This window comes from Thamnophis elegans, chromosome 10, assembly GCF_009769535.1.
Source record: "Thamnophis elegans isolate rThaEle1 chromosome 10, rThaEle1.pri, whole genome shotgun sequence".
Classification (NCBI taxonomy): domain Eukaryota; kingdom Metazoa; phylum Chordata; class Lepidosauria; order Squamata; family Colubridae; genus Thamnophis; species Thamnophis elegans.
This window is the reverse complement of record NC_045550.1, coordinates 55,788,712-55,811,293: the sequence shown is the minus strand read 5'-3', so window position 1 is coordinate 55,811,293 and position 22,582 is coordinate 55,788,712. Positions and strand designations below refer to the sequence as shown.

The window sequence follows — 22,582 nt, the reverse complement described above, 5'->3', positions numbered from 1 at the left end:
ATTTGTACCAATTGTTCCAAATTTCATAATATTCCGACTCTTCTTTATCTTTTAATTTCAGTGTTAATTTGTCCATCTCTGCACAATCCAAAATTTTTTTTTTTAATCACTAATTCATCCGAGGGGGTATTATTTTGTTTCCAGCATTGGGCAAATGCTATTCTAGTTGTACTTAGCAGATGTGTTAATATGTACTTAATTTTCTTTGTATATTTCCCTTTGATTATTCCCAGTAGAAAGATTTCGGGTTTGTATTTTATCTCCTGTAATTTCTTTCATCGTGTCATGAATTAGAAAGATTGCGCAAATGCAGTTTGAGCTAGAGCAGGGGTGTCAAACCACCAGTCTACAGGCCGGATGCATCGCGCACTGCCCATGCCCACCCCGGCTCCGTGAAAGGGGGAAAACTTCGTGATAGTCATGTGATGGTAATGTGACACCGTGAGTTTGACACCCGTGAGCTAGAGGTTAGATATTTTTTTTACCATACTTTAGGGGGTCAAATGGGCAGCCCCATAGAATCTGTACCTTCAGTCTTAATACAAGAACAAGAATAACATACAGGTCATCCTTGAATAGAGGTAGTCCTCGACTTACAACAGTTCATTTCAAAGAGTGCAGAGAAGAGCAACAAAGATGATTAGGGGACTGGAGGTTAAAACATATGAAGAACGGTTGCAGGAACTGGGTATGTTTAGTTTAATGAAAAGAAGGACTAGGGGAGACATGATAGCAGTGTTCCAATATCTCAGGGTTGCCACAAAGAAGAGGGAGTCAAGCTCTTCTCCAAAGCACCTGTGGGTAGAACAAGAAGCAATGGATGGAAACTAATCAAGAAGAGAAGCAACTTAGAACTGAGGGGAAATTTCTTGACAATTAGAACAATGAATCAATGGAACAACTTGCCTCCAGAAGTTCTGAACAATCCAACCTTGGACGTTTTTAAGAAGATGATGGATAGCCATTTGTCTGAAGTGGTGTAGGCTTTCCTGCCTAAGCAGGGGGTTGGACTAGAAGACCTCCAAGGTTCCTTCAAACTCTGTTATTCTATTCTATTCCATTTAGTTACCTTTCAAAATCACTAAAAATATGACTTGTGGCTGTTTTTCACAGGAACAACCTTTGCAGTTTCCCCATGTTCATGCGATCAAAATTCAGATGCTTGGCAACTGGTTCGTACTTATGACCATCGCCTGTGTGCCCCAAAGTCATGTGATTTACCTTTTGTGACCTTCTGTCAAGCAAAGCCAACGGGGACGCCAGATTTGCATAAGTTGATACTAACTTATCAACTACAAAGTTTCACTTAATGGTGGCAAGAAAGGTCATAAAATGGGGCAAAATTCACTCACAAATGTCTCAGTTCACATCAGGAATTTTGGGCTCCATTGTGGTTGTAAGTCGAAGACTACCTGTAACAATTCGCTTACTGACCCAAGTTACCACAGCATTGAAAAAAGTGATTTGTGGCTTTTTTTCATACTTACGACCACTTCAGTATCCCCTTGGTCACATGATCAAAATTCAGATGCTTGGCAATGGGTTTGTGGTTATGACGGTTTCAGTGTCCTGGTGTCACATGATCCCCTTTTCTGACAAGCATGGTGTCAGGGGTCCAAGTAACATGGTGATGTGGTCATTAAGCAAATCATCACACATAGTTCATCGAGGAAGTCTGATCCACCTAACAATCTTGTTACAAATTTAATAACTGCCTTGATTCTGTTAACAACTGTCACAAAATGGTCATAAAATGAAGCAAAATTCACTTACAAGTGTCTCACTTAGCAACATAATTTTTGGGGCTCAATTGTGGTCGTACAGTGGGGACTACCTGTATTGCATTCTAACCATTCCCCCAGCAGCGCTTCTGATGCAGCTATATTCTACTGCAGTTGCTGTAGTATTAAGGTTTATATGTATATCATACCGAATGTGTGTCTATAGTTTTAATTATGTAGGATGTCTCTCCAATCCTTTGCCTTTTCACTGTTTCTGGTTTTTTTTTCCTTAGTGCGACCTGGCTCATTACATAGGACTGGGCCACCATGCAAAATTGCTAAATAGTTTTGTTACTTGGCTGGAGAGCAAGAACATGCCCTCTGCACGGCCTGTGAAGATAACAGACGCCATATTTGATGGTGTTGAGGTGCGAGTGTATCAGCCAGATACACAGGTCAGCCAGAAGACGTTACATCGCAGCATCGTTTACATCCATGGAGGAGGATGGGCTTTGTTAAGTGCAAGTAAGCAGTCTGAAAAATGGAATGGGACAACTTGCCGTAGCCAATTTCATCACAGAACAATTTGCTGCGGGATAATTTAGCAATTCAATTTATCATAATTTTGGAGTATAAGACGCACCTTTTACCCCCTCCCCAAAAAAAGATGGTGAAAATCTGGGTGTGTCTTATATACTGAATACAGCATTTTGGGCCTACTGAAACCCTACCCCCTTTGCAAAAATGGACGTGCAGAGGATTTGGGAGGCTTGCAAAGTGCTCCTGGGCGCTGGGGAGGGCAAAAAGTAGCAAAAAATGGATCCGTTGTTGCCCTCAGCCCCCAGGAGCACTCTACCAGCCTCCCAAAGCTCTGCATGCCCCTCCCTTTTTTTTGCAAAAAAAAACGAGTCGTGCAGAGTGAAAAACCTTTTTTTTTCTAATTTACCACTTCAAAATCATGGTGCGTCTTATACTCCGGTGCGTCTTATAGTCCGAAAAATTGCCAAATTGCAGTCAACCGGCAGTCAGCAGAAGTAACCTGCAATACTGCATTCTATCCAATGTGCCACCGTGGCGCATGGTGATCATGTGACTGCTAGATATTTCAACCCTCTTAAAGTGCAAGGTGATTACCAAATTCCCAAATGATGAGATTATGACCACAGGAGTACTGGACAGCTGGATTTTTGATCACTAGTCGTAAGAACGATTCTGGTCACAAGAACTACTCATTCAGCGGCATTGTAGCTTTGATCTGAATGGTTGCCTTAACCAAAAACTACTTCTACATGAGGGATTCCCTGGTGATCTCAGAGCTCGCTTGTTTTCTTGCAGATGTTTCATTGCCATCATCACTGGCACTGATGTTACCTAGTTTGGTAATAAACGTCTGCAAGAATACAAGCAAGCATCAGAGAGCACCAGAGAGTCCTCATGTCAACCCTGAGCCTCAAATAATCCCCTTTATTAGTACTACTTGTACAGTACTAATTTGCCAGACTTAAGAGTTTGAACACAGAAGGTGCTATGGAACACAGAGGCATAGTGATGTAGCACCTACCATATTTTTCAGAGTATAAGACACACTTTTTTCTCTCAAAAAGAGGGTGAAAATCTGGGTGCATCTTATACACTGAATACAGCATTTTTGGCCTCCCAAAACCCCACCCCTTTTGCAAAAATAACCATGCATAGCCTTTAGGAGGCTTTCAAATTGCTGCTGGGGGTTGGGGAGGGCAAAAATGAATGGAAAATGGGCTGTTTTTTTGCTCGTTTCCCCCCCCCCCCACAGCCCCCAGGAGCACTCTACTAGCCTCCTAAAGTCTATGCATGGCCTTTTTTTGGACAAAAACCAGGACCATTGTTGCAAAAAAAACCAGACCATTTTTGCAAGGTCTGCAGAGTGCAAAAACTTTCTTTTAAAATTTGCCCCTTCAAAATCTTGGTGCGTCTTATACGCCGGTGCATCTTATACTCCGAAAAATATGGTACTTTCAGGCTTTTAAAGAAGCTGCGTCTTTTCTCCCAAGAACACGTGGCTACTTCACGATCCCTAGAAAAGATGCAGCTGCTTTAAAGTGAGCCCACCTGTACCATCTGAAGCATCTTTCTGGTCTTGAATCTCTAATCCTAATGGCAATCCATTTTTCCCTGAATTGGGTTGCTGAAAATAACGTGTGGAGGAAACCCAAAGACAGATTGTGAAATGAAAAGACTTACACTACCACTTGATCTTTCGACCTTTTTTATTTATTACTAGCTGATAACCCGGCATTATCCAGGTATTTATTTATCCAATCCTATATTAGACAGGACTGGTGATGTCAAGTGGCAATGTAATTGCGGAATGGGCTGTCCTCCTTCCTTCCATTAACGTCACTGCAATTCCTGAAGAGGTGATGGCATGAGCAACTTCTCCCCGAGTCCTGATTTTGGTGACAATTAAATTAGTTAAAAATGTTTTCCCTGTGCTCCCAGAAGTGTAATTTCTAATGTTGGATTTTTCCCCTTACCAGAGGGAGCCCCCTTGTGGAGTACTGTGAAGCATTATCATGGCAACCACTGTGCTGTACAGTAGAAGCCATTTAAGGCACAACAGGTTTTATCTTAACAGAACATTCGCTGGAGTGGTGTTAGGGATATCTTATCCCCATAGTATTTGTTTCCAGAGAGTAAGTCATCTGTGTACTTATGTTTGGTTGAAATTGCTCAAAGAGTTCAGAGTTATGCGCGCACACACACACACACTTCTCCCCTACAAGGTGACTCTGGACTCTGTTTTCCAGAATTCTGTGGCCAGTTACCATAAAGTCCTAATTGGGTTTTGATTTTGGGATTTCCCTTTTTTCTTAATTGTTCAGGATATCCCCCCCCCCTTTTTTTTTCATTTGGCAATCTTGGGATTCTCAAAAGTCCAATAGAAATGTTTTTATGCATCAATAATGTCATTTGCAGACTATGTAGTTTTGCAAATATTATAAATAAAAATATCTTTCCTCTGGACATTCTACAACTGTATTGTCAGCATTAACTTCTCTCTCATCCTGGACTGTCTCTCCCTGCAGAAGGAGGCTACTATAATCATCTCTGTGAGGTTATGGCCGAATCTCTGGATGCTGTTGTGCTCTCAATTGAGTAAGTATGTTGTAATCAATAATTAAGAAACTGGTATGGACTGGGTTTTATTGTCTTTTTACTGTTTGGCAAGATTTGAGAAGAGGAAAGGGAAAAAAATTAAATTGCTACAGAGTAGAACTTAGAATATGGAGAATGAAGGATAAGGTTCTGGAACTGTTCTGACCTAGGCTTCCCCAAAAAGCAGGAGGCAGATTCCTGGTCCCAACAAAACTCCTTTTATTAAACGAATGTGAATTCCTCTCATTCACATTCAAAAGTGAAGTTATGACCACAGACCTTATCGAGCTTGGAAAGCTGCAGTGGTGGGATTCAGCCAGTTCGCACCTATTCGGAAGAACCAGTTGGTAACTTTCTAAGCAGTTTGGAGAACCAGTTGTTGGAAGAAATCTCATTTTGTTTTTTTCCACTTTACAGGGCTAATCCTATAAGAAAGGCAGGAAGGAAACATTCTGGTGTTGTTTCTAATCTAATCTTTATTGCCCTGCTTACAGAAACTGCCTCTCTGGTTAACCCTTATTACATTGTAACAGCTAAGGTGAAGCACCCATCAACGTGAGTGATGTTGAGTTGGCCATGCCCATCCAGTCACATGACCACCAAGCCCCACCTACCCTGCTGGTCATTAGGGCAGAGAACCGGTTGTTAAATTATTTGAATCCCACCACTGGAAAGCTGCCATGTAAATATTTTCCAAACGCAGTGCTGTGCAAGGAAAGACTGGGCACAGAGTCTGCGATTCACGGACACTCCTGAAACAAACAAACGAACAAACAAACAAATTGTTTCCCACAAAAGCCCACTCCCCTTTTATTTCCTATGGGAGGGGCCATTCACCGTCCACCTGTGGCTTTACTCCCAAGTCGACCCTGATTTCTTAGCTGCCCTTTTCTTCAGGCAGCTCTGTGCATGCACACATTGGGAACAGGCTCTAGATTTTCCTCTGCCTCACTGCTCTCTACCTCTGAAGGCAGCTGAGAACTGCCAGATGGCCTTGGCCCCATCTCTGCCTCTAATGCAGAGCCCTCGTCCGAGCCTTCCCCAGCCTCCAGGATTGGCCCATGTTCCTTCCCAACCTCCTCACTGTCCAACTCTGCTGCCAGCTCCATTGGCGTGCCACAACTGGAACGACGCATACCATTCAGCTGAACTCAATTCCATACACCGATCATGATAGCATTCTTGGCAAGAGTAAACAAATGGTTCACCTTCATTCATCACAAATGGTGCCATCCATATTCATAGCTGTACTAAAAACAAGCTCTGATTTTAGCATACAATACTGTATCATCCTAGGCTAAATCTTCGGTCATTAAATTACTTGAACCATAATGTGATGTGTTTGGTTTTCGTCTTATCTTCTGAAGTCTTACCTTCAGCTTTAGATTCTTTTGGCCTCTAGTTGGCCAGTTAGGTAATTTGATATAAATGTCCATCTTTGCTTGCATCTCGAATAGCAAAACCCCAGTCTACTTTCTAGCCTTGGACAAGCAATTTGACTAAGGAAAGTCTCATTACTCTTTCTGCCAAAAGGCATCCCAAAGGTGGCTTTCAAAAGGCAACTTGAATAAGTATGTTGCAACTACCATATTTTTCAGAGTATAAAACGCACCTTAGTTTTTGGGGAGGAAAATAGGAAAAAAAAATTCTGCCCACCAGGTTATCTGGCTAGAGTCCTTAGTCTGGTCAGCTTCAGCACATTAGATTGCTGGTTTTGAGCATGCACATGTGCTTTTTATCACCTCATTGGGGATTTTAAAAAGAGCTTTTAAAGCACAGCTGATTGTCGGAGAGAGAAGCAATGAGAAAAGCAGGCAAAGCATGGAAGAAGTGAGATCATTTCACTCATTATGCCTCATAAGGGCTGAAAAAAAGCTTCGAAAAAGCTACATTCGGAGTATAAGACACACCAAATCTTCAGCCTTTTTTGGAGGGGAGTGCGTCTTATACTCTGAAAAATACGGTATGTTGTTATTTTATTTATTTTTATTTATTATAATTTGTGAAACAAACGAAAACAGTCATAATGTAACAATTCAATAACAGGGACGATAGGCACATTAGTGCACTTAGGCATGCCCCCTTTACTGACCTTTTAAGTATGACGTAAAGTGCACGGAAGTCCATTTGCGACTAAAACTGTGAAAATTTGTAGCTGAGACAATTGAATCTCACAATTGAATTTCCAATCAGCCTAGGATAATTAGAACAGAATAACAGAGTTTGAAGGTACCTTGAAGGTCTTCTAGTCCAACTCCCTGCCCAGGTAGGAAACCCTACACCACTTCAGACATATGGTTAGTCAACATCTTCTTTAAAACTTCCAGTGTTGGAGTATTCACAACTTCTGGAAGCAAGTTGTTCCATTGATTACCGTAATTGTTCTAACTGTCAGGAAATTTCTCCATAGTGCTAAGTTGCTTCTCTTCTTGATTAGTTTCCACCCATTGCTCCTTGCCCTATCCTCAGGTGCTTTGGAGAATAGTTTCACTCCCTCTTGTTTGTGGCAGCCCCTGAGATATTGGAACACTGCTATCATGTCTCCCCTAGTCCTTCTCTTCATTAAACTAGACATACCCAGTTCCTGCAACCGTTCTTTATATGTTTTGGCCTCCAGTCCCCTAAATTCCCCTAATTCTTTACCATGTGTCTATTCTCCCACATTTACAACAGCATAACATAGGCAGGCCTTTCTCCTAGCCGACACTCTGTTGATGGAGTTTCAGAAACCTATTTTTAAATTTTATTTTAAAAGGGGGGGAGAGAAAGAAAAAATAAAGAGATGTCAAAATGCACCTATTGCATGAAAAAGTTTGCAGAATGATAGATGATAAAATTAGAAGTAAATATAAAATATTCCATTTGGAATATTTTCCAACACCCTTTTTCTTTATATATCATATTAGAACAAATATAAAGAAACGTCATCACAGCTTAATGCCTTAATCCTTTTAAGTATTATTAAAAACCAGATTAAAGGTTAGCTAAGGTAATTATGCAACAGAAATAAACAGCCATAATTAAAGAGCTTAGAAAGCATATTTTAGGGTGTCGGAAGAAATGTCCTTCTGGGTTCGGCTCCAAGTGGGGAAAAAGACACTGGAGACATGGAGGCTGCTTGGAAAGATGGTTTTAATGGTGGACAGGACCACATGGGTTGAGCCCTGAACAGAAAAGGTAATCACATGCTTCAATGTTGATGGAGAAAAGAGAAGGAAGGATTGAGATGCTGAGTCCCTGGTTTTATGCCCTCTCTGGCCTTTGATCTTGAGCTTGCATTCTGATTGGTTGTCAGACTCCCATGGGGCCATGCAGGGGCAACTCTCTAGGCTGCGTTTTGAATCCAGGTTTGGTTGAATTCTCAGATGCCATGTGGCGAGTTGTGTAAAGGGCCAATATTATCATGCCTTAATCCCATCACTCTGGAGCTGAAGGGGAGAATTCTTTATTATGTAAAGGGACTAGCTCAGGCTTTAATGGCTCATTGACAAAGGGGGATTGGCAGGAAGCTGCAGGCAGCTATTCTGTCTTTTAAAACATGTTTCTTCCTTTTCACATCCAGAGAAATATTCTGCCTTTTCAATATTTCCTAGGATATTTCATTTTTTTCTGGGAGAAGGCTGGGTGATAACTTCCTACAATGGGGAACCCCAATCTTGGATATAGCAGCAAGCCATGTGCAAAATTATAATCCATAAGTGCAGGCTGAATTGAATTTACTGTAACCTCAGCCTTGTTTTATATTTAATTATTTTTGACACTGATACATATTCCCATAGTTTAAAACCAAATTATGATTTTGTGTGTTTGCGCAAATCCAGCCTGTGTGTACATGCTTGTTTAAAGTATGATCGATTCCCTAATTAATATTTTTCATATAGATATTTCTTCTTTTTCTTCCTATTCCATTTCGTATGAATATTTTTTATTTCCATTTTCATTTTCATAACACACACTCACATGTATACTGTACATAGCCCGTATCATATAGTATTAAATAATAATTATATCAATTCCTCTTGTCAACAATGCCCTGAAAAATAAAAACCCATTATAGCTCTTCTGCTCTCCATACACCTCTTTCTTCTACCACCCTCCAACTTTCTATCTTCCCTCCATCATCCTTTCCCACTCTACTTCCCCTCCCTTTCTTCGGCTCCTCTCTCTACATTCCACTCCTCCTTATCCTTCTCATCTTCACCCCTTCCCCTCTCTCCTATCCTTCTCTTCCCATCTTTCTTCTCCCTTCTGTTTCCCACTCCTCCTCTCATTGGTGTATTTCCGCTACATGTCAATATGCTTAACATATCCTAGTTTTAAAGAAAAAATAGTAATAATAATAGTAATGAAAATATAAGAAAAAAAACAGTATACATGTGGGGTCAAATTACATTGAAATCTAACACGTCTCATCAAACCTGATATATATCCCTCCCCCCTCACCCTCCCCCACAACCCCCCACAACCTCCCCCTCCCCGACTTCCCAGAACCCGTACACGGTATAGATTTTTAACAAACACAGTCTAAAATATATTGGATAAAAGAATAAGAAATTGATAACATCTTTACATTGAACTTAGCTCCTCCTTGCTAAACTAACTTTAAACAATTTAAATCATTCCTAATCTTAAGGATAAGCTATCTGGAATTTCTTAGTCCCGTATTTATTTTGTATATAATCAATCCATTTTTTCCAGTCTCGTTTATATCTCTCATTTGAGTGGTCCTTAAGATATGCAGATATTTTAGCCATCTCGGCTAAATTTGTGACTTTCAATGTCCATTCTTGAATTGTCGGCAAGTCTTCCTTCTTCCAGTATTGCGCCACCAACAGTCTTGCTGCCGTTATTAAATGCAAAATCAAGTTAATCTCTTCCACTGTACAGTCAGTAATTATACCTAACAAAAATAATTGAGGAGTAAACTTAATCCTTTTTTTAAGAACATTTTGCATAATCCACCGTATTTTTATCCAAAATGCCTTAACCTTTTGGCAAGTCCATCATATATGGAAATATGTAGCATCGAGAGAACCACATCTCCAGCATTTGGGTTGTAAATTCGGATACGTATAAGCCATCTTTTTAGGATCTAAATGCCATCTATAGAACATCTTGTAAAAATTTTCTCTCAAGTTTTGGGCCTGTGTAAATTTTACATTTCTTACCCAGATTCTTTCCCATGTATCCAACATTATTGGTTCTTCAATATTTTGAGCCCACTTTATCATACAATCTTTAACATAGAGCTGAGGTGGCGCAGTGGTTAAATGCAGCACTGCAGGCTACTGCTAGATCAGCAGTTCAGCGGTTCAAATCTCACCGGCTCAGGGTTGACTCAGCCTTCCATCCTTCCGAGGTGGGTAAAATGAGGACCCGGATTGTTGGGGGCAATATGCTGACTCTCTGTAAATCGCTTAGAGAGGGCTGAAAGCCCTATGAAGCGGTATATAAGTCTACTGCTATTTAACTAGTTCCGTTTCAGAATCCATCTGTACTAATACATTGTATATCCTCTTTATATGCATTAAACTTTGATCTCTTATTTGTTTAACTAAATTGTCCTCGAGTTGCATGAAACCAATTTTTTGATCTGTTTTCCACCTGGCCTGTAGCTGTCCATACTGGAACCATGTTTGAATTACCTTTTCCTCTATTAATACGTCTAAGGATTTTAGTTGTAATACACCCCTTTCTAGGGTAAGAAGCTGTCTGTAAGTGATTATATCCTGTTTTTGTGCTATGTTCATATTTTCTATTGCGTGTCTAGGAATTGCCCACATGGGTATCTTGTCATTTAATTTGTATTGATATTTTTTCCAAACCCGCAGTAAAGCATTCCTTAAAATATAACTTTTAAAGTTTTTGTCCACATTTTTGTTGTATAACAGGTAAGCATGCCAAGCATATACCAAATAATATCCCTCGATATTAAGTATCCTATCATTAGTTAAGTCAATCCAATCACTAATTACAGATAATGCTACTGCATCATAATATAATTTTAGGCTGGGTAATTTCAAACCTCCCCTCTCACGTACATCTTGCATTATTTTTAGCTTTACTCTCGGCTCCTTTCCTGCCCATACAAATTTATTAATACCCTTCTATTCCATTTCCAACGCTCAGAAGGTACACTGACACAGTCTAGTAAAGCTGGTTACCAAGTCAATCATTTTCCAGATTTGCACAATAGAGTGGTGCAAAGACCATGGATTTCTCCCAACGTGTTAAATCATAACTAATGGAAGCCGAGCCTGCTTCACAAATAGATAAATTTGCTAGGTCTTTAAAGCCACCTTGTGCAACCTAGATCTAATAAGAGTTAAGGGAGTTGTGCCTCTTTTTCCTCTGTTGAGAGAATCATTCCAAGTAGTGACAAAACATCAACAGCCAAGTATAAATGTCGTACGTGTTCATCGCCTTGAAAACAAGCTCCACAAGGACAAACACTTGCCAGTTTTGGTCCCCTAAGAATCTTTCGCACACATTCAGTTGCGTCATTATCTTACCACACTTGTTTTTCAAATTCGTATGGGTTTTCCTAATCCAACTGCAATTGTATCTTTCCCCTTGAAATCCAGAGATTTCAAAACCTCAGCAAGATCTCTTAACTAGGACCTTCCCTGAATTCAAAGCTAAGATGCTTTGAGCTATTCAGGCCACAAGAGCTGCTGCTGTCAAGCCCAGGCTCACGTTGCTTGTGTTTCAAAAGTTGGTTGAACCCATACTGAATTCTAGCTGTAGGTGGAAAGCAAAGTCCTATGTTTGCATGAGAGAGGAGTGACCCATTCTGGTTACTAGTGTAGGAAGTTAGCATTCATCCCTCTCCTAGAAGAATGAAATATTCTAGGAAATATTAAAAAGGTAGAATATTATATTTCCCTGGATGAGAAATGGAGAAACATGTTTTTTAAGGTAGGAAGCAGACTCTTAATAGCCCCCACCCTCCTCAATAGCCCACAGCAGGTGTCAGCACTGAAGAGATAAAGAGATAGCTAGGACTATCCATAGGCAAATGCCCTCACCCAAGATCCAACAAAGGTAGGATTAGCCCTCTACTCCTCTAGCAACAGAACTCACCACATGGCACCTGGGGAGATTACATCACCCAACAAGATTCAACCAAGCTTGGGACTCAAGACACTACAAAGTTACCCCTGAATGGCCCCATGGGAGCCTGACAACCAATCAGAATACATTTCTTACACAGGAACAGGGAGCTCCAAGGCAGGGCCCAAGAGAGGGTATAAATCTCTCTCTCTCTCACCCATGTGCTTTTTTTGCCCAGGACTTCAAACCATGTGGTCCAGTGGTGGGTTGCAAATATTTTTACTACTAGTTTGGTTGCACTCCTAAGCGTGCTTGCACTTGTAAGCAATGCTTCTACACATGAACAGAGGTTTCCGGGTGGGTGGGCAGGGCCTCCCACCGCCGCTACTTCCAGTTCAGCCGAATGGGGAGCCACCCACCACTGATATGGTCCTGTCCACCATTAAAACCATCTTTCCAAGCAGTTTCTATGTTTCCAGTGTCCTTCTCCCCATTTGGAACTGAACCCAGAAGGACATTTCTTCTAACACTAGAAAGCTGTTTTTTCTTTAACTGGAGCAACCGCTGTTTCTGGGCTAGATTTTTTTTTAATGGGATTTTTTTCCTCCCATCTAAAAAACCATAGAATAGTTTCAATTGAAGAAGTAAGTTGTATGGCATTAACAGTTTTGTCCATCTTCTCCTCTTCTCAAATCTTAATAAAGGATGGATAGATATGTCCTTTCCCAGCACTGGGTTGCATTTCCCCTTGGATATTGGATGGATATGTGGCCCTCCAGGGCATTTAAAGAGGACCTGATTGTAAATGTCGGATTGATAGAGGCAAAGAACAAGTGACTTCCATTTCCTTAAAATATTTAGCAATCTATGACTCCTAAAACTGTAGACCCAACCTTCGGAATAAAATTACCAAGGGTCATCAATATTAAACTATTACTGAAATAGGGGGTGCTATATCTGCTTAATTGAAAGGTTGGATTTTGTTTTTGTTGCTGTTAAATAAAATTAAAGTCTTGTGTCTTCTGCTGGATAGGGCAGGAGCTGGCTAAGACGACCGTTTCTTACAACAATAGCCCGTTTCTATAAATGAATTAATCTAAAATTAGAAACGCAGATGCCTTTCTCGGTTCCCTCCGCTGAAAACAAGCATTTCATCCTTGTCTAACTCAGGGCAGCCGGCGTCCTCTAGTGGCTTAATATTTCAACGGCAAATACTAGAAATGAAATTTAGCCTTTCTCAACTCTTTCCCTTATCAACAGAACAAATTATGATTTGCACTACTTCTCACATTGCAAACCCATGATGTAATTTGTTTAGTTTTGGCTTAATGCGACAGGTGAATCCTGTTGCAGCTTTCAAATGATTACAAATCATTTGGTGATTTATTTAACAAACCATGATTAAATGAAGTATAGTTTATTGTGATACATGAACTCGGCTTTTGAGTGCTACCAGAAGTAAATATGTACCTGTTTTAGGTATCCTCTAGCATATTTTACATGGGGTAATTTTAAAGTGGTATAGTTTCACCATACATTATTCATTATATTTCTACTTAGGCTTTGTTTACATATTATATAGCCTTACCCTTTTGATATTCTTTTATTATTCTGGCTTTTGGTACTTATTGGAGCAGTCCTGACTATATTTGACTGGCTTCCTATGTCCACCCAATCATAGTATATTATTTCCTATTCATTTGCACTCCATTGTTCTATGCTGGTTTTGGGCCACAATAATCAGGTTTAAAGTAAATGTGCTACATTGTGTGGCTTGCACACCCAGGAGGCATTCTTCGGAATTTGGTTTGCAGTGAGAGTTTTTCTTTTTAAAACCCATTGTTCTCCTGCCATTGGTGCAGATGAACATTTTGTCTTCCTATAAGACAGTGTCATTGATTTTGGATAACAAGCTTCCATAGATGGCTTGGGGCTAACACAAACTGCATAACATATGGGCCAAGCAAATGGGAGCTTTTCCTGAGCCAGCACTGATGCAATTCTTCCCAGCCAAGAATCTTTAGAAGTTGTTAGACTATTAATTTCAACCATCCCTAGCCACATGGCCAATAACCAGAAATAAGGACAGTTGTATTCCAACGGTCTCGTAGATGGGAGAGGCTGTGGCCAATCCTAGCTCTTCCCTATTTAATAATTCAACTCAATGAGATACAGATTGATAGATGGAAGAGTATAATTCAAAATTAGCTAAACTTAGTTAAATCCAGTGATAATAGGTATAGTTAAATAAAAATTGATAATGATAGTAATGTATACAATGTTGAGCTGTTATGATAAGTAATAATTGGATATGAGAAGGGAAAGTTTGAAATATTTTTGGACTATATATAAAGATTATTAATAACAATAATAAAAAATAAAATTAGACACAGTTAAGTTTTAACTAATGGGGGGAAATGTTATGATATAGGATATAGTTAAATAAAGAAAGGATAATGATAATAAATTATATACATGGAGGATTAGAAAATGTTGGTATTAAATATTATGGATGTTTAGCTAAAACAGGATATGAGGATTTAATGTTAATGGAGGATTTTATAAATAAGTAAATGAAATGCCAGCATGTGGTTATGTATTAAATCTTGGTATATTTTAGGATGAAGGACGTTTAAATAACTATAGTCAAATAAAAGTGGAGGCATGATGATGGTAATATAATAAATATTTGAGTTGGTATTTGAATTAATATGAATTATATTTGATGACGGTGGAAGAGATGCACGAAAGTCTTTTGTAACCAACTGATACACTTTATACAGTATGTAAGGAAGGAGGATTTGTATGTTTGTTTTGAAGAAAAAAATTACAAAAAAATAATAATCAACTCAATGTCTTTAGAGATTCTCAAGTCATCCAGGTTGTCCCAAAGGTTCTTTTTTCAGGAGGCAACTGTACCTTGTTTTTTTTTTTTCTTTTGAAGACTTTTCGCTTCTCATCCAAGAAGCTTCTTCAGCTCTGACAGGATAGTGGGGAATGGAAGGATTTATATTTCTTGCAGACAGCTGATAAAACAAGGTAGTCCAGTTGTCTCCTGAAAAACACCCTTGGGAATCAACTCAATGAAAAGCTATTTTCACAAGAGTAGAAGTAGATTTTAATAGCAATAGCAATAGCAGTAGACTTATATACCGCTTCATAGGGCTTTCAGCCCTCTCTAAGCGGTTTACAGAGAGTCAGCATATTGCCCCCAACAATCTGGGTCCTCATTTTACCCACCTCGGAAGGATGGAAGGCTGAGTCAACCCTGAGCCGGTGGGATTTGAACCGCTGAACTGCTGATCTAGCAGTAGCCTGCAGTGCTGCATTTAACCACTGCGCCACCTCGGCATTTTAAGGACAATCTTGGCAACTTTTAAGCTATGTAGACTTCAGCTCCCAGCGTCCCCCAGCCAGCATGCATGTTGAAGTTACCAAGCTTCAAAAACATTGCTCTAAGATAACAATCATTTTATTTGTCTATGAATTTTGGGCAGTAAAATCAGCAACTCACAAAATGGATCACAAGTGGGACATCCTTTTTTCCTGTGTACTTTCATACTGCAAAATATTGCTGTTATTAACCCAAGCTATGACACTAAGGGACGTGATGGCTCAGTGGCTAAGATGCTGAGCTTGTCGATCAGAAAGGTCGGCAGTTTGGTGGTTCGAATCCCTAGCGCCGCATAATGAAGTGAGCTCCTGTTACTTTTCCCAGCTTGTAGCAACCTAGCAGTTCGAAAGCACATAAAAATGCAAGTAGAAAAAGTAGGAACCACCTTTGGTAGGAAGGTAACAGCCTTCAGCATTTAGTCATGGCCTCCACATGACTACGGAGACATCTTCGGATAGCACTGGCTCTTCGGCTTTGAAATGGAGATGAGCACCACCCCTAGAGTCGGGAATGACTAACACATATGTGCGAGGGGAACCTTAACCTTACCCCATGACACTCTTCTTTCTAACTGTATCCCAACCATTCCCGACCATATTTTCTTCCTCCGTTGCTCATAACTACATTCCGTAATTTGCCATTTTAACTGTCATTTTTCATTTTGGCAATTCATCATGACTTATAAAACCTGGCTTGTCATAACACAAAACCCTTTTCTTTGCAGTTACAGGTTAGTGCCAGATTTCCACTTCCCGGCACAGTTTGATGATATCCTCCGGGCCACCAAACATTTCCTGCTGCCAGATGTCCTAGCTCAATATTCTGTTGATCCCACCAGAATTGCAGTTTCCGGTGATAGCGCAGGAGGCAACCTGGCTGCTGCCTTGTGCCAAGAGGTAAGAAATGACCCAGACACAAATCCATCCTCAATTGTTTAGAAGGTACCAGGATTGGGACTAAGTGAGGATATATTCACTTCTTATGGGATGGTTTTAGTGGTCAATTCTTGTCTGCTCCCATGGAAATGGAGAAGGAGACAATTTCTGAAAAGCCAGGATAGAGGAAGGATGGATGGGTGGGTGGAGTAGTAACTGTGAGAGGGATCTTGGAGTCCTAGTGGACAACCATTTAAACATGAGCCAGCAGTGTGCAGCAGCTGCCAAAAAAGCCAACACAGTTCTAGGCTGCATAAAAAGAGGGATAGAATCAAGATCACGTGAAGTGTTAATACAACTTTATAATGTCTTGGTAAGGCCACACTTGGAATACTGCATCCAGTTTTGGTCACCACAGTGTTAAAAAAGATGTTGAGATTCTAGAAAGAGTGCAGAGAAGAGCAACAAAGATGATTAGGGGACTGGAGACTAAAACATATAAAAAATGATGGGTGGAACTGGGTATGTCTAGTTTGCTCCAATACTGGATGTTTTTAAGAAGGTGTTGGATATCCATTTGTCTGAAGTGGTGTAGTGTTTCCTGCCTAAGCAGGGGGTTAGACTAGAAGACCTCCAAGGTCCCTTCCAACTCTGTAATTCTATTCTATTCTATTCTCTGGGTTCTTCCCATCTCTATTATTCATACGCCCTATCCAAAACAATAACCTTTCAGAAGTATTGGACTACAAATTCTCTTTTCCAGCCCGTTCTGACTGTTTGCCAACCTGACGTAAGCTGTACAACACATTTAGATTACAAAAAGCTTCCAGTTAATAATTCCCCATCCAATCAGACACCTTAGCTCCTTGGTCTACGCTTCCCACTAATCTGTAGTGTGATCTCTTTGTTTTTGGTTAGTATATTATGTAAAAACCACCTAATCAAGTGAGATTTATTCAGTAAAAGAAAATATATGCTGCCAGACTAAGCCTCTTTTTTGCAATACAGGAGGGTGTGGGGAAAAGCCCACATATTGAGTTTAGGATAGAAGCGGTGTTTTAATCACATACTGCAGGCTCCTTACAGATTCAATAATAAGCGGAGAAATTACTTTGATTTATAGTGTTCAAAATGGAACGTTACTGTGTGACAAAAGCTATTTCGCTTCCGTGTGCCTCTAATTGATATAACCAAACTAAGTGGCAATCATTTGAATTCCAGTGGACTTCTTCATATGCTGCTCCTGCTCCTTTCATAATGTTAGGCCTGTTCCCAGGCACTGAGTACCTAATCAGGCATAACAATTATCCTTATGGATTGAAGGGATAGGCTGTCCTAGCAGTTTATTTGTGAGACTAACTGAGATAAATAATACAGGACTACTTAACTGCAATCCCCTCCATTTTTTTTCCTTGACATGATGACTTTAGGTTTGTTTAAATTATGAAATATTGTAAACACATATAATTATGTTATTATTTAATTATCTATTAAATTATATGCCATTCTAGAAAAGTAATACCTTCTTTGATCTTAAGGTTGGCCAATTTGTGATCTGTCGAATCAGTTTTGGAATTGACTGCTGAATCACAGAATAACAGGGTTGGAAGGGACCTTGGAGGTCTTCTAGTCCAATCTCCTCAAGCAAGAGACCCTATACTAGGGGTGCCAAACTGGCGGCCCACGGGCCAGATGCATCACGTGCAGGCCACGCCCACCCCAGCTTTGCAAATGGGAAAATCGTTGTGAAACGTCACGTGACAGTAACGCAACACGGCTAGTTTGACACCAATGCCCTGTACCAGCGATGGTGAAACTTTTTTGGCTTGCATGCCATAAGTGGGGAGGTCGCAGGGGGTCGTGCACGAGTGTGCCGCACCCATAATGCAATGTGCGACCTCCCTCAGTGTGCATGCGCGCATAACAGGGGCTCCCCCCTTTTTTGCATGCTTTTTTCGTCCTCCCCAGGCTCCAGAGGCTTTATAGGAGCCTGGGGAGGGTGAAAACTGCCTCCCCCCTCCCCCCCTGAGGCCCTCCGGGGGCTTCAGGAGCTTCCCTGAAGCCTCCGGAGTGCAAAAAAACGGCCCTATGGGCAAACCGGAAGTTCAGGAACAGACTTCCAGTTTGCTCATAGGGCTGGTTTAAGCCCTCCGGAGCCTTCAGGGGCGTTCAGGAGGTTTCCCTGAAGGCTCCGGAGGACGAAAAATGACCATACGAGCAAACCGGAAGTCACTTTGCTCGTGAGGTCGTTTTTAGTCCTCCGGAGCCTTCAGGGAAGCCTCCTGAAGGTCCCTGAAGGCTCCGGAGGTCTTAAACCAGCCCTACAAGCAAACCGGAAGTTCATTCCTGAACTTCCGGTTTGCCCATAGAGCTGATTTTTTTGCGCTCCGGAGGCTTCAGGGAAGCTCCTGAAGCCTGTGGAGGGCCTCCGGGGAGGTGGGGGGGGGCTGCTTTCGTCCTCCCCAGGCTCCTATAAAGCCTCTGGAGCTTGAGGAGGGCGAAAAATGGCTTTAAAAAGGCTGAAGTCAGCTGGTCAGCGCACACTGGCCAGTTGATAGGGCAACACCTCATGTGCCCTGACAAATGGCTCCATATGCACCTGTGGCACACATGCCATAGGTTCGCCATCCTGGCACTATACCATTTGGGACAAATGGCTGTGTCCAATATCTTCTTAAATATCTGCAGTGATGCAGCACCCATAACTTCTGAAGGAGACATTTCACCAATTAATTGTTCTCCCTGACAGGGAATTTCTCCAGTGACCTCAAGCTCTTTGAGAAGAGACTGGATAGAGAATAAGAAACAAACTTTCTTGTTGTGTCTCTATGTTGTACACATGGGTTGAATCCATTCACTCATATAGAATGTGATGGAATAACAGAATTGGAAGAGACATTGAAGGTCTTCTAGTCCAACCCCCTGCTTAGGCAGGAAACCCTGCACCACTTCAGACAAATAGCTATCCAACATCTTCTTACAAACTTCCAGTGTTGGAGCATCCACAACTTCTGGAGGCAAGCTGTTCCACTGATTAATTGTTCTCACTGTCAGGAAATTTCTCCTCAGTTCTAAGTTGCTTCTCTCCTTGATTAGTTTCCATCCATTGCTTCTTGTCCTGCCCTCAGGTGCTTTGGAGAATTGCTTGACTCCCTCTTCTTTGTGGCTGCCCCTGAGATATTGGAACACTGCTATCATGTCTCTTCTTTTCATCAAACTAGACATACCCAGTTCCTGGACAGTTCTCCATATGTTTTAGTCTCTAATCATCTTTGTTGCTCTTCTCTGCACTCTTTCTAGAGTCTCAACATCTTTTTTTACATCATGGCATGCTGTTACAATGTGACATGTTGAGTTTCTGGATTTCCCAAGAAACCTTAAAAATTATGGGTCAGTGTATTAAAGATCTGTAGGCATGGATTGTTTGACTGAATCACTGCCTGTTTTCTGTCTTCTTTCTACAGATAAGTCAAGAGGAGAACATAACCAGTAGATTTAAACTTCAGGCCCTAATCTATCCCGTCCTTCAACCTTTTGATTTTAACACTCCTTCATACCAACAGAACAAACTCAGCCCAATCCTAACACCTTCAGTGATGGTGGCGTTCTGGATAGAGTATTTCAATGGAAGTTATGATTTTGTCCAGTCCATGTTGATGAACAATCACACTTCCCTAGAGGTGAGCGAGGCCAATTCCTTCAGAGACCGACTAGACTGGACTTTCCTTCTGCCTTCAAGATTCAGGAAGAATTACAAACTAATAACTCATACCACAGGGAAACCTGAAATCATTCAGAATATTCCTGCCCTCTTAGATACCCGTGCAAGTCCGCTTCTGGCTGAAAAAGAGCTATTACGCCTGCAGCCCAAAACCTATATTATGACTTGTGAGATTGATATTCTCAGAGATGATGGTCTCATGTATGCCAAACGGCTAGAGAAAGCTGGCGTGGAGGTCACCATTGACCACTTCGAAGACTGTTTTCATGGCTGCATGCTCTTCACCGTTTGGCCACTTAATTTTTCTGCCGGATTTCACACCAGAGACAGCTATCTCAAGTGGCTGGACGAAAACTTGTAACCAGAGAAAGACCATTCTCGAGAAAAACAATTCATTTGCCACTCATTTGAAAACATCGCTTAGAGGACTTCCAGTACAGGATAGCATGCTTCCCCCGTACATCTTCTATGACACATAATTTATGGAGAAAAGTCTTGTGCAATCTCCAGTTCCAATTCTAAATGTATTTGCAAGGAAATAAACCTAGTCTTAATGGAGGTAGTAGAAAAAGGTGGCTAAATAATGCATACCACTACACACCACAAGACAAAAATGATATCGGTGAATATAGTTTTATATAAAACTTTCTTCAAGCAGAACAGTGACAAACCAGTGGGGAAAAAACAGCCAGTCCTAATCTTGATTTTATTATGCTGGTATTCTACATACAAGAAGTTTTTCTTCTCTCTATGAGTATTCATGAGGAATGGGGAAAAGTTGCCACCTGTACGACATCATTACACACTTTTATCAGACAACAGAATGCCAATGGATCCATCCAAATGCCAAAGTTATATTTCAGTGCAAATGTCACTGCTTCACACACACACACACACACACACACCAAAAATGTAGGGAAGATGTACCAAGATGTAGCACTTAAAGTTATATACTGCTTCACAGTTCTCGCCAAGCGGTTTACAGAGTCAGCATATTGCCCCCAACAATTTGGGTCCTCATTTTACCCACCTTGGAAGAATGGAAGGATGAGTCAACCTTGAGCCTGGTGAGATTTAAACTGCCAAATTGCAGGCAGTCAGCAGAAGTAACCTGCAGTACTGCACTCTAACCACTGCACCACGTACCTCATTGTTAGAGGATATGTTTTGAGTGCAGAAGGAACCAAATCCATTCCATCTCTAGAAGTGTGCAAAATAGTCCATTTTTAGTAATAAAAACTCACTGGAAGTGTTCTGTTATTGCCTTATCCATCCGGTTGGAAGTGGTTCAGTTGTTTTTTTTTTTTTTTTAAATATTCTTTTGTGGCTGGATCTTTTCTGACCTTGGAACGTTTTGTGTATCTTTTAATTCCCAGCATCTCTGCGGAAACAAAAAGCCTGTAACTTTAAAAACGTACTATTCATTCTCTCATTTAGGTGGCTTCTAAAGGGGACTAGACAGATTCCCAGAGAACAGCAATGTCTGGGGTAATTAATAGCTTAGTCGATGCAATGGAGTCTCTACCAACCAGATTCATAGGAACAACATTGGGATTAGAGGCTGTGGGCTTGCTAAAGCTTCTAATGGACCACTATGAATTGAATACTACTACATGGGTATGCTGCTCCACTCCCATCCCAACACAGCCCAACAGTTCAAAAACCAACAGTTGCTCAGAAACAGTGCTGGGTTGCAGGCGGTACGCCCCGGTACGGGCGTACCAGAGCCAGCCCGAAGCACCGGATACCATTCCGGTATGGTGCTCCGGAGAGCCCACCAGCCCGCCCGAGCTCCTTACCTGTGTTTTGAAGCTTCTGCGCTGCCACACACGTACACGGCGCATACAGCACTTGCGGGATGCTCCACGGAGCAGCTGAAGCATCGCGGAGGTGCTAAGATGCATGCGCGCACTGTACCGGTTAGAATGGGATTTGAAACCCACCACTGCTCAGAAAGTACCCCCATTAACAGATTCCAGCGCAACATGGCAAAAGTCAGTGGGTAACAGCCCACCAGGCACACTCAAAGTTCAGGAAATCAGCCACAATTCAAACAGGTCAGGATACACAAGGCACAGAACTTGGCAGATTGCTCCAGCAACACTTCAGGTTGGGATTAAGTAGGCAACGCCGGTGCATGAGAGGCGAGGTTGCCTCATGAGTAGTCTAGATGACCAGCATTGTACCTGTCTCCTCTCTGCTCTACCTGTTGTTGGATCAGGAGGAAGTGTGGATTCCTCTACCTCCTCATTGCTAAATGGGCAGCAGCTGCTCCTGGTTCTTGCCTCCTGGCAAGAAGCTGGCCAGCTTCCTGCAGCTGTGGCTGGCTTCACTCAGACTAAGCCTATCACTTCTACATCAGCCCAACTGAGGTTGCTCTATGAGGCCAGCACTCTCAGCCCCAATCCTGACCAATAATTGGCTCCACGCTTTCCTCTGCAAACTCAAACTCCTACTCTGAACTTGCATCTGGAGAGGGGTCTTGGGGAGGATCCATGACAATGAACTTAGGCAGGATTCAAGAATCAAGAGAGCCAAGGTGGCACAGTGGTTAGAGTGCAGTACTGCAGGCCACTTCAGCTGACTGCTATCTGCAGTTCGGCGGTTCAAATCTCACCGGCTCAAGGTTGACTCAGCCTTCCATCCTTCCAAGGTGGGTGAAATGAGACCCAGACTGTGGGGG

At 41.5% G+C, this 22,582-nt stretch overlaps 1 protein-coding gene across 1 annotated transcript in view; it reads left to right on the top strand.

Annotated features, from left to right (window-relative positions):
* The window catches only part of NCEH1 (neutral cholesterol ester hydrolase 1), a 30,593-nt gene extending 10,077 nt beyond the window's left edge, over positions 1-20,516 (top strand). The window contains exons 2-5 of the mRNA XM_032224973.1: positions 2,015-2,246; positions 4,787-4,856; positions 16,028-16,199; positions 19,643-20,516. Of these exons, the coding sequence (XP_032080864.1) occupies positions 2,015-2,246; positions 4,787-4,856; positions 16,028-16,199; positions 19,643-20,260 (1,092 nt within the window). The 3' untranslated portion in view covers positions 20,261-20,516. The remainder of the gene's footprint in view (positions 1-2,014; positions 2,247-4,786; positions 4,857-16,027; positions 16,200-19,642) is intronic.
* The last annotated feature ends 2,066 nt before the right edge of the window (positions 20,517-22,582 follow it).